At 35.4% G+C, this 12896-nt stretch overlaps 1 protein-coding gene across 2 annotated transcripts in view; it reads left to right on the top strand.

The window, feature by feature from the left end:
* The window catches only part of RNF17 (ring finger protein 17), a 112434-nt gene that overhangs the window by 27353 nt on the left and 72185 nt on the right, over nucleotides 1-12896 (top strand). The window contains exons 7-12 of one of the 2 annotated variants that reach the window (XM_078449838.2): nucleotides 356-527; nucleotides 1998-2074; nucleotides 2802-2876; nucleotides 7488-7795; nucleotides 8798-8887; nucleotides 10113-10271. In XM_078449838.2, coding sequence (XP_078305964.1) covers nucleotides 356-527; nucleotides 1998-2074; nucleotides 2802-2876; nucleotides 7488-7795; nucleotides 8798-8887; nucleotides 10113-10271 — 881 coding nt within the window. The remainder of the gene's footprint in view (nucleotides 1-355; nucleotides 528-1997; nucleotides 2075-2801; nucleotides 2877-7487; nucleotides 7796-8797; nucleotides 8888-10112; nucleotides 10272-12896) is intronic. The other variant, XM_078449852.2, reaches the window with a different exon arrangement.

Below are 12896 nucleotides of genomic sequence, written 5' to 3'. Positions count from 1 at the left end.
TTATGTGTGTGTTGATGGAAATTTTAAAATGTGAAGGCACATCACTTTTGAGAAATGAATACAAATGGGTCTTTGAAATGGCACAAGTGATTACAAGATAGGATTTCTCTTTTAGGTAGAATCATCTCGGGTCTGTCTTCTGTAATTCTGTGACATGATAATTATATCCTGCTTTTTCTGTAGTTATCCATACATAGTTTTCAATTGTAATACATTTCAGTTGAATTGAATGCCTCATTTACCATGTTCATAAACTAGTGAAATTACCCTTTTGTTACTACTCACGTACTATAGACTTACTTTCATATGCATATTTATAAAATGCTGTAAAATAATTTTGGGATCTTATATGAAGGAAAAAGAACCTGTGTGAAGAAGTAGTAAGAAATACAGATGATTATCTGTCAAATGTAATAATGGCTAAAAGCTACATTGAAGAGAAAAAAAATGATTTGGCTGCAGCTATGAAGATAGCAATAGAGTTAAAATCAGCACCTTCTTTAAGGACTTATTGTGACCTGAATCAGGTAATTTTAATAGATCATAATATAAATTATTTCTGAAGTGTATTATTTTACATGCTTTGGAATATACTATTTAAGACTTAAGAAGAATATATTTTTAGATTATCCTAATTTATTTGGCCTCAATTCTTAGTTTGAATTCTAAGACAAACATTAATTTATTTAGCCTTTTGTTATTTACCAGTTAGGGAAATGGTTCAGTAAGGTCTTTATAACACACAATCCGAAAGCAAGTAGGGTGACATTGAGTTGAAAATTGATGTTCCTAAGACATTTGAATAAAAAATGAGGATATATAAGGGCAGCAAACTTAATGGGACTCGTTTTTCTTTTCATGATATGAATTTAGATATGTCTGTCAGCTCGTAAAAACTTAATTCAAAAGACGCCTGGTGGCAGTTGAGCGTCTGACTCTTGATTTGGGCTCAGGTCATGATCCCAGGGTCACAGTCTCAAGCCCTGCATTGGGCTCTGTGCTGAGCATGGAGCCTGCTTAAGAGTGTCTGTCTCTCTGTCTCTCAAAAAAAAAAAAAAAGTCTCTCTCTCTCCCTCCCTCCCTCCCTCCCTCCCTCCCTCCCTCCCTCCCTCCGTCCCTCTCTCCCCCCGTCCCTCTCTCCCCTTCTCCCTCACTCATGCTCTGCTTGCTTTCTCTCTCTCTAAGATAAAATTTAACTTAAAGATCTCATTCAGGGTTTTTCCCCCTTCTTCCTGCCTCTCCAAATATGCAGGTCAAGAGACAGGGTGCGTCCAGTATGTCCTGTCATCTATCCAGGTGCCTAGGGAGCATAGTTGGGCAAAAATAAAAACATGTTTCTGATGAGATTGTTTGACAAGACAGGGTTAACCATTGATCTTTTTTTCTGAGTTCTACCTTGCTCTCTTTGGATATAGATCCTACTCAATTGTCTTTGAATCCTCATGGCCTCATTTCCCACAGATAAGCATGTGTTTGGGAAGAACTGAGGTATAAAATAGAAGCCATTGGTTTATCTGCCTTCAAAGTCTATAAGTGAAGGGTGAAGAGTTTGCCACCATCTTACTTGGTCAGGCCTCTCTCCAGTTGTATTACACATGAGGCATTAGGAGGTGTAAAAAAGTGATAAGATTTGGTCTTCTCCCTAGTTAGATTCATTAAGAAGATGAGGCAAAAAAAGACATTTGAGGGTAGCAGTGCAGGTGCAGAGTGAATCTGATCAGAATTTTCTGTGATTACATAACTATATTCTATTTGTTAACTACTGTCTTTTGTTGTTATCTGTTATTTATATCTAAAAGATTTTAAATTTCGTTAGGGAAAAAATTCATAAACACTTGATTTGCTCTCATTGGATGCCTAAAATCAAACCTTGAACACATTAATTAGTAAAACACTTATTAAAGGATATAGTTTTAATTCTAAAATCTTAATTTGTTTTAACGATAATTATTTTTTAAAAATTTCACATCTGAGTAACACTTCTCTTCTGATTTTAGATTATCCGTACTTTGAAATTAACATTTGAGAGTGAATTGTTAAAAGTTAGCACTCTAAAACTAAGGAATTCTCCCAGGTAAGAAGTTATAACTCAGGAGAACATAACAATTAAGTATAAAATGTATTAGAGCCTAGATTTATTAAATAGCAAGCAATTATAAATTGAAATTTGGGTCACAAATGTTTCCCAAATTAACAACCATATAATGTAATAGTAACTTATACATTAGAAAAAAATTGTTATATGATATTTGTCTTTCTCTGACTAATTTCGCTTAGCATAATACTCATATGAGGACTTTAAGACACAGAACAGATGAACACAAGGGAAAGGAAGCAAAAATAATATAAAAACAGGGAGGGGAACAAAACAGACTCTTAAATATGGAGAACAAACAGAGGGTTACTGGAGGGCTTGTGGGAGGGGAGATGGGCTAAATGGGTAAGGGACATTAAGGAATCTACTCCTGAAATCATTGTTGCACTATATGCTAACTAACTTAGATGTAAATTTTAAAAATTAAATATAAAAAAAGGAAAAAGAAAAAAATTGTTGTCTTTTAGGGTTTTTAATGTCAGCAACTGACTTTTAAAGAAAGTAACAAATTTGTATTAGAGCATTTAAAAATGTTCTGTCTTTTAGAGTTTAATGTCAGCAACTGACTTTTATAGAAAGTAATAGTAAAAGTATAGGAAGTAATAGTTTACTTTTATAGAAAGTAATAGTTCAGTTCAGGTGACTTTTAGAGAAAGTAATAAACTTGGATTAGAACATTTACTTACATGCTAGTGTTTTATTTCAGGTTGAATATGAATTGTAGTGAGATCATCTGTATGTTCAACAATATGGGAAAGATTGAATTTGAGAGCTTAACAAAGTAAGTATAAGAATGGCAACATGCCATTAATATCTGATAGAGTCTAAGAGACAGAAAAATTACCTAAGAGACAGGAAAATTGATGTGTTGTACGTATGATTCAAAAGCTGTAAAATAATATAAAGGGCAACGGTTTCTATCCATTAAATTCTGTGTGAGATATTTAAGAATGAAACGACCTGGAATCAGTATTAAATGATATATATGTGAAAGTTATCTTTGAGATTCATTCGTTCAGACAGGATTGAACACTGATTTTGTTCTAAGCACTAACATGCTAAACATTATATATGTCAGAGAAGTTACAATAAGTAGAGGATGACATATGTAAACAATAAAGTGAATAATTGCTATGATAGTAATATATACAGAATTTAATGGAGATGCAAAGGAAAGGAATGGTCCATTTTTGGTGGTAACAATCGATTTGGGAAAAGGAAAATTTTATCTATGAAAAATGACTAACAATTGGAAAGGCAATCAAAAAGGAGGGATGCATCATAACAGAAAGAAAGGTATGGTCAGTGAGATAACATACTACATTCAGGGAACTGCATATATAATTTCACTTGGTAGACGATACATATAAGCTAAATCCTGAAGACTTTGTATGCTGTGCAGCAGTTTGGACTTTTTTTTTCTACATCCATGTTATCCAATATGGTATCCATTAACCACATGTGCCCATTTAAATTTAAGCACAAATTAATTAAAACAAAGTTAAAAGAAAAAATTGGAGGGGTGCCTGGCTGGCTCAGTCGGTAGAGCATGTGACTCTTGATCTTGGGGTCATGAGTTTGAGCCTCACGTTGATCGTAGAGATTACTTAAAAAAAAATTGAAAAATTGGATTCCTTAATTGTACTAGCACATTTCAGGTGCTCAGTAGTAGCCACTTGTGGTTAGTAGCTACCATGTTGGAGAGTCCCACACTTGCATTATCATGGAAAGTTCTATTGGACAGCACAGCTATAGACAGTTGAAAACCACTAAAAGATGATTTCAACATGAAAATAAAATAATTAGTTTGAGTTTTAAAAAGATAACTTTGGTGGCTATTTAGAGGATTATTTGGAAAGGAGTATGAGGCTAGAGGCTGAAGGATCAGTGGGGCTATTGTATCAATAGTCTCAGCAAATGATGAGAAACCAAACATAGGTAGTATCACTAGAGAGCAATAGATATGACAAATGCTAAGTAGGGAAAATTGATAAAACTTATTGTTTGAGTGTGATAAATGAGGGAAAGAGAAGCATCCTTTACAGGCCTGGCTTTGGTGATTAAGTTGATGGATTGGTATTCACCAAGATTGGGACTACAAGAAGAAAATTTGGGAGTTGGGGATAGTAGACATATTGAGTTACTGTTGTTGATGAGATGTATGGGGGAAAATGTCCAGAGAGCAGTTAGCTACATGTGCTAAAACTTAAGAAGAGATCTTGAACTTGATTCTAGGTTTAGGATTAGTCAGAATACAGATGGTTTAGAAACCCACCGAAAGAAAATAAGTTCATTCAATTTTAAGTGTTATGTGTCCAGGGGAAATCATCCCTCAGGAAGCATCACATTCATTACCTTCTAGAGTTTAGCCCACAGTGTTAAAAGGTCAGGAACAGACATGAGCAGATCTGCTTTAAGCCAGGTAAACTCCTGTAAGCCAAATTCACAAAACTGAATGCCAGTTCAGCCAGAATGCTAGTTTATTAACTTAATGGACAAATACAATTGCCACAGGGACTAGGATACTTGTGTTGGGATCCGTTTCTAGTCCAGACAGGCATAAGAAGCGAAATTATCAAAAATTTCTTTGTTTGCAGTCTTGTTTGAAATAAAGGGGAAAAGATTAATCAAGTAGCTTAGTAGCATTAGGCTTAGATAGCACATTTCTTACCTCAGAGGAAAGACCCTGCCAGAGGTCTAGAGTGCCAGTCCTTGGGCTCAGGGCATCTTTCCCCAGGTGTGGAGCCCTGTACCATATTTGTCTGTGACCTTACTTTTGTGCTTCCATGGATAATCATCAGTCTTTGCAATGAATACATTCTTCTAGATATTTCCATAACTTGAATATTGTCACTGTTGAACATTTTTAGTATCAAAAGCTATTCTGTCTCTTTAAGAGTCTGCATATATCTTGTTTTGATTTTAAATTTAATTCAGAGTAGTCTTAAATTTTTTCCTTGTTTTAAGAGAAAGTACACTGTAATCTGCTTCTACTTATTACAGGTGGTAATTAAACAGTGGGTTTGCCCAGTAAGAGTAGGTACTGACATAAGTCAAGGACAGTACCTTGGAAAAATATTAAATTTTAAAACTGAAAAAGGGCAACCTGCAAAAACAAAACAAAACAAGATTGAGAAGGAGTAGGCAGAGGTTGAAGAACCAATGGGAGCAAGTGGTGCTCTAGAAGTCAAAGGAGGAGTTTGAGACTGGACTTGGTGGACAGTGTTAAATATCCCAGGTCAAATGAGAGTTGTTATAACAAGGAATGTGTGGTTTGCAAAGTTGTGTACATATACATATCCTCAGATATACATATCTTTTGAATTCAACGTGTATTCAAAGCATACCTTTTGTTGGAAGAAACAGATAATGTGTCATTGCTGAATCTAATTGGCCTTGTTAGTTCTTGTTTCTAAAATTCTTTTTATTTTTTTATTTAAAAAAATTACTTTTAAGTTTATTTATTTTGAGAGACAGAGCAGAGGAGGGGCAGAGAGAGAGGGAGAGAGAGAATCTCAGGCAGCTTTTGTGCTGTCAGCCCAGAGCCCAACGCAGGGCTCAAACTCATGAACCATGAGATCATGACCTGAGCTGAAACCAGAGTCCAGCGCTTAACCGACTGAGCCACCCAGGCACCCCTAAAATGCCATTTATTTATTTGTTTATTTACCCATCCCAGCTGAGGATTTATTGGCATAAATGCAACCATATCAAAACATAAGTTACGAAAAACACAGTCACGATGTGCCCCCTCCTCCCAGCCCAGGCCCCTAAAACCCCCTTCTGAGAGAGGGAAGGAAAGGAAGAGGGAGCCCCCAAACTGCCTAAGAATGCCGCAGCCCCTGGGCCCGTGCAGGGCCAGCCCGGCCAGGGTGGCAGAAGCCGGATGCCGCCCCAGCGCATCCGGTAGTCAGTGGAGCAGGACAGCTCGCACAGCTGGCCCTTGAAGTGCAGATTGATGGTGAAGTCCAGGTCGCGATTATTCTTGGCATTGGGCCACATGCCAATGGTGCCAAAGATCTCCTTGCCCGTCTTCACAGTCAGGTAGTCTTCCATGTAGAACACAATCTGCTTCCAGCCCTAAAATGTTTTCTCAGTGATGATCTGTGATGAAGCTAAATTCGTAATGGGTTAACTAAAAGACAAGCTTTTTGAGACTCCATCTCATTTCTTTGATAGAATTTCTATACTTGTAGATTTGATAGCCGAAATCTATGTGGATATGTGAAGAAGATAGAAAAACATGGAGTCAACCATATAAACGATTAGCTGTAGGTTAGTGGCTACCAAATAATACCTCCCTAAGGGTTCAGACTAAAGGTGGTTTTTAGGCTAGGTGGAGATTTCTAATGATCTGTTCAGGATTGTACCCTTCACTGTTTCCTATACTTTATTTTTAAGCTAGGGAGTTAGAAGAAATAACCATAATTTAAAATCAAACAGCTAAGCCAAATCAAAATGATTTTTTTAAGCCTATATTCACTGTATTTTAGGACTAAAAGATTATGACATGACTGTATCAACTTTTTCCTTCAGCTTCTCATTGATTATACCTCTTGTTGACCTTTTAAAACCCCTAGGTTTCTTTTAAAAACTGAGAATAAGCTGAGGGTTGATGGGGGGTGGGAGGGAATTGAGGGTGGGTGCTGGGCATTGAGGAGGGCACCTGTTGGGATGAGCACTGGGTGTTGTATGGAACCGAATTTGACAATAAATTTCATATTAAAAAAAAAAAAAACCTTAGGTTTGCTTAGGGCTGGGAATGGGCAAAAGTTCCTTCTGGGTTCTAAAATTAGATTAAAATGTTCTAAAATTAGATTATGGTGATGGTTGCACAACTGTAAATTTAGTAAAGATGATTGAGTTTCATGTTATGCAAATTATACATCAGTAAGGCTATGTAAAAGATACTTCTGAGGCACCTATACAGCTTTACCTTTTTATATGTGTCATGGTATTTTTTTAAGTTTATTTATTTTGAGAGAGAGAGCATGAGCAGGGGAGGGAGAGAGAAAGAATCCCAAGTAGGCTCCACACAGCCAGCACAGAGCCTGATGTGGGGCTCAAACTCATGAACCACAAGATAATGACCTGAGCCAAACCAGGAGTTGGATGCTCAACTGACTGAGCCACCCAGACACTCCTATATGTGTCACCTTATTAACTGTCATGTGAATAGGAAATGACTTGAATGTAGATATAAAAAATTTATGAAACAATTTAAAGTAGCCATATGCCTATGTATTTTTTTCCTCCAAACTTTTATTTATTCCAGTTAGTTAACATGCAATGTAATACTGGTTTCTGGTACAGAATTTAGTGATCTATCACATACTTACAACACTCAGTGCTCATCACAAGTGTTCTTAATACTTGTCTATTTTTTAAACAGACGTAATCCCCAAGAAAATGAAATGGAACAGAATATTCAAAAGCAATATAATCATAAAAAGGAATTTTCTTGTCATGATACATACCCATCACAAGAAAAGAAAAAGATTGATGTGTCTTTCCTAACTAATGAAGCCCCACCATGTTCTTTGCAATGGGAAACCAATGATGTGCATTTAGAAGCAGAAGATTTCCAGCCACAGAAAGAGGTTGTTGCAACACCATCCCCTAAAACCATTACTATTCTGCCTCAGATGGGATCTAGCCCTGATGTGATAATTGAAGAAATTATTGAAGAAAACCTGGAAAGTGAGTGAAAATACAAAAGCAAGGAAACGATGTGTCTGTAATTAGAAACAAAATTAGTCCCTATACTTAATAGAAACATAGTGCTGTTATCTTATACCTCCTTCATTATGAGTTAACATCCATTAATTCCTTGTCCCTGCTTTCACATTTTCCAGAGTTAGGATAATTTTTATTTTTAATGCAATAATCTAAACTCTAAGATGTTAATTTAATGTTTGGTTTAATTGAAGTATTTGACTTTTTGGTGTTCTACACATAAACCTTATATAAAAAATGAAGATACTTGTAGAAACGATCTCATGTCTTTGTCCTTAAAGAATAGCTTCTCCTAAATCTTTGTTCTGAGATATAATGTTATAAAAAATTTTTTAAAGATATAACCTGTTACATAATCTGAAATAAAATCTGTCATGAATATAATAGCATCTATTTTGTAACATTTCAATGTATCATAATACTTTGATTAGATTTACACTGTTGTATTCTCCCCATTAACTACTACTACTGTGTAGTTATATTACTGGTCTTCTTAAGGACCATTTTCAAGTTCCATTTTAGTTCTCTTCCACCCACCACTTCCCAGTCTGTTTCATTGGTTGATTCTACAGAATGACATTTTGAATGAAAAAGCGGGGGGTGGGGGGGTTGGGGGGGAACATGTTTTCAGTTGTTTCCATTGTATTTTTATCACTGAAATCTCAGTGAGTTAAGAGATCTGTTATCCATCACTTCTCAGTCTGTTTCATTGGTTGATTCTGCAGAATGACATTTTGAATGAAAAAAAAAAAAAAAAGGAGGAGCATGTTTTCAGTTGTTTCCATTGTATTATTATCACTGAAATCTCAGTGATTTAAGAAATCTATTATGACTTTACCTACTGATAACAAGGAGTCTTACCATTCCAGTATTTTGCCAATTCAAGTACAGCTTTTTAAACAGTAGTATACCATTGTCAACTTAATAAAACTAGTACAATTGCCTTTATTTCCTATTTTGATGAAGCACGCTTGACAGATTATCTTGTGGAAACACCTAGAGATCCAAAAAAGCCTTTTCAGAAAAAATCATCTTCCGCTTTTGGATTAAAAGCAGGTACTTTAACAACTCTGAACTTGATGTTGTGGAGTTTGCTGTACGTAAAGTAACTCTTACATAGTATGAAGGCAGTGAGTAAAATGAATATTACTATCAACTAAAACTTCTTCCTTTTGAATATTAAAGGTTTTGGCTGTTATTGGCAAAAATGTTTCTGAAATTTATAACACTTCTGTCAACTGTCTCCCCAGTTACACATATTTATCTCTTTACCCCATATTCAATATGGATATTATTCTTTGTGATCTGTATTGGATAGTTAAAGTGATCCATTTGTTCAGTTTTTATCATCTGTCTATACTTGACTGTCTCCAATTCCACTCCTCCTAGTTTTTGAGTTTTAAACATTTTTACTAAATGAAACATCTACATTGTTCAAAAATTATATATTAAAATACTGTGAAATTTTTACCTAACTGTTCCCATTTCATTCGGTCCTTCTTTCCCTTCCACAGTTTCTTTATGCATATACAAATACACATATATTGTTTTTCTAACTTTTTTTTATACAAAAACATAGCACACCGTGCACACTGTTCTGTTCTTTTAATTCCTTTTTTTTTTTTTGTAACATTATATTCTGAACATCTTTTCAGTAGCTACACTTGGCTTCATTACTGCTGTATACAGAATATTTTTTTCTTTTATTCTACCCTCACTACCACCCCCAGCTTCCACCAAAACATATATCTCTTCCCCTAAATGGTGCTTAGTATTTGGTTTTGCCCAGATGTTTTTTCACCCCTTTCTAGCCAGGTAAGATTTGTGATTCAGAGTATCTATGAGCTAATTATTAGTTCTTTGGATATAGTATAAACAGGATTTTTTGGGATATGCAAGAAGTTTATTTAATATCAATGGAGTTCTGAGTTCCAAAATATCCATAAATAAACTGATGTTTTGTTGTAATATGATAGAGTTATAGCATATCTTGACTTCAGCATCTAACCACCACGTGAACTACAATTCCACTTAACATACCTGGCATGTAAAATAAAATAGTTGCAGTTCAGGTTATGCTAAAGGATTTAATGTTGATAGTGGGAACTTTATCAGTCTAGTTACTATTTTGGGTTTGGACTTCTTTTTGTGGGGCTTAAGTATTCTAGAGTTTTCAATGCCACAAGACACTTAATATTCTTTTAGAGGATATTGCATTCAGTTTTTGTGAATTCATTCCTAACTTATGATTTGTTAATATGGGTTAAATATTCTTATCTAGGTTCTCCAGAGCTAGTTTTTGTAAGCCATGTAATACATCCTTGCCACTTTTATGTCCGGAAGTATTCACAAATTAAAGATGCAACAGTACTGGAAAAGAAGGTCGATCAGTTTTGCAATAAGAGTTTACACCTTGATCCTTCAGACCTTTTGGAGCTAGGTAATGAAATATTACTCCGAGCTAAAATATCAAGTTTATGTAAATATTATATAGTATTTGGCCAACCCTTATAGGCTAACCCTTATAGACCTTTTATAATACAGATTTGTTCCAGAAGCATGAAAGTTTTATAAGAGGGGTGCCTGGATGGCTTAGTCAGTTGAGTGTCTGACTCTTGATTTTGGCTCAGGTCAGGATCTCACAGTCTGTGTGATCGAGCCCTGTGTCAGGCTCTGCGTTGACAGTGCAGAGCCTGCTTGGGTTTCTCTCTCTCCCTCTCTTTCTGCCCCTCTGCTATTTGTGCTCTCTTTGGCTCTCTCTCAAAATAAACTTAAAAGTTTTGTAGTGATATAATTTTATTTAGGTAAGTTAGCTAAATATTGACTGCTGAGTGAAGTATATATAAAACCTCAATTACAGAGTGAAAGGAGTTATTTTTTTAAATTACAAAGCCCGTCGCAGGTTATGTAGTTTGCTTCCCTGTCTCCAGGGAAAATTGGCCTCTAACACGATTCCTTGTACTGTGGCTATTAGTCCCTTGCTGTCCACATGTGAATATTGAGGATGTCATTAAGCACTTAAATGAGATGCAGGAGAACACCGGTACCTGTTTCCTAGGACCCACAGAGGGTAGTATATTTTGAGGGTACCCACACTGAGGGTTTGTGTAATTTGCCATAATTTAGGGTCTTATTGCAGATGTTTTCCTTATAATACATTGACTAAATTTGATTATAATAAGACGAAGCTATTATTTGTTTGATTTACTAACAGAGTGAGAAAACCATCTATTAATAGCAATCAATGCCTATGTATAATACCAAAAAGTATTACCTGTTTAGTTATATAGTACTTTAAAAGTGTGACTAACTCTCAGCTTATCTGTGTAGCTTCTCAGAATATTCAAAAATTAGGATTATCGTATACTTCTGACAAAAATTAATAGTAATTTTTAACTTTAGATAACTTTTAACTGTTAAGTATCTAAGAAGAAAGAAATGTTGTATTAAACTTAACTTTTATGGCTACAAGTAATTCTCTAAAATTTAATACATGTCCGAAAGAGTTCAGCTTAGATTCAGAAAATTTTCTAAAAAGGCCAAAAACTCATTCATTGTTTTCAATTAAGGACAATTATTATTTCAAGGCAAATAAATTTGCATGACTTAAGTACCTATATTTTGAGTAATGAGTGATAAGGGAAGAAATGTGAAATGATACTTCAGGAGGATATCCTTTTGTTCCTTTTTCCTACATATGCTCTTCACTGCAAAGGACAACAAATGTCTTCAATAGTCTTTTAACTTACCTATCAAAAAAGAATGGTTTGGGGCTCCTGGATGGCTCAGTCAGTTAAGTGTCTAACTCCTGATTTCAGCTCAGGTCATGATCTCATGGTTCGGGAGTTCGAGCCCCACATCAGGCTCTGCACTAGTGCAGGGATTTTCTCTCTCTCTCTCTCTCCCTCTCTCCCTCTCTCCCTCTCTCCCTCTCTCCCTCTCATGCATGTGCCTTATCTTTCTCTCTCTGAAAGTAAATGAATAAATAAACTTAAAAGAATGGTTTAATAGTGTATAGTTTAAAACTAAGAATAATTGGTTATGTAGTATATCGACATAAGAGAAAGGTTGATGATAATCTTTAAGCCAAAATAATTGGTTACGTGGTACATCGACATAAGAGAAAGGTTGATGATAATCTTTAGGCCAAATAAACATTTTGGTTAGAACTAAAATTAAAAGGTTGCCCTAATGTGCCTCTCAACTATCCTATATTTATTAGCATGTCCAGAGGGGATTATACAGGATCCCTCTGTATATAATCAGTGGTCAGATCTACCAGTTTATCTCCGATAGGTAACTTAGTTGTTAAGAGGATGGACTCTAAGACTACCTGGATTCTCCTCCTACCTCTTTGCCACCATCTCCGTAGGGTTGTTGTGTGGAGTAAGTAAATCCAAACGTAATGTACTGAGAACATCACTGAGATCATAGTGAGCATTCAGATTCAGGCCTCCTTCTTTCTTGACCTTTTTTCCTGGTTATTAATTTGTAATTCATCTGATCTCTCCCTAAGGTCTTCCTCTGCTGCTATGTCCTTGGTTCATCTTCCCCTTCTCTGAACTCCCAGTGTGTATTTAATTTTGGCATGTCACATACTACCTTTCATTGTTTCTTTACTTTCATTCCTCTTTATCAAGAGAAGGTAATTGTTTCTTTCTTTATGCTCCCAAAGTATTTTACAGATTTCAGCATTTATATATCTGTACATCTATGTGTGCACACGCATGGATAGAAAATTTTTATTGTTGTAAGTACAGTCATTTGCCCATCTTTTTTTCTTTCTTGAGCTTCTTGATGGCAGGATGGTCTCATTCATCTTTGGTATAGTTCATAAAACATAGGTCTTCAATAAGAGACTGCTAACCTTGTTTTTAGCTCCCTATTTAGCAATATAACAGAAACTGTCACAGTATACTACCTTTATTTTTTTCATAGCACCTGACATGTATATGTCCTCAGTAAATAAATCAATTAAGATTTCTTTGTGATGAAACTGATATATGTGTTCGTAAGTTAGAGCTTATTAGGTATTTTTCTCCATAAATACTGATAATGATTTGTC

Source organism: Panthera onca, chromosome A1, assembly GCF_046562875.1.
Source record: "Panthera onca isolate mPanOnc1 chromosome A1, mPanOnc1 haplotype 2, whole genome shotgun sequence".
In the NCBI taxonomy this organism is placed as follows: domain Eukaryota; kingdom Metazoa; phylum Chordata; class Mammalia; order Carnivora; family Felidae; genus Panthera; species Panthera onca.
The sequence above is the reverse complement of the archived record's forward strand: the minus strand, read 5'-3'. Positions and strand labels throughout refer to the sequence as shown.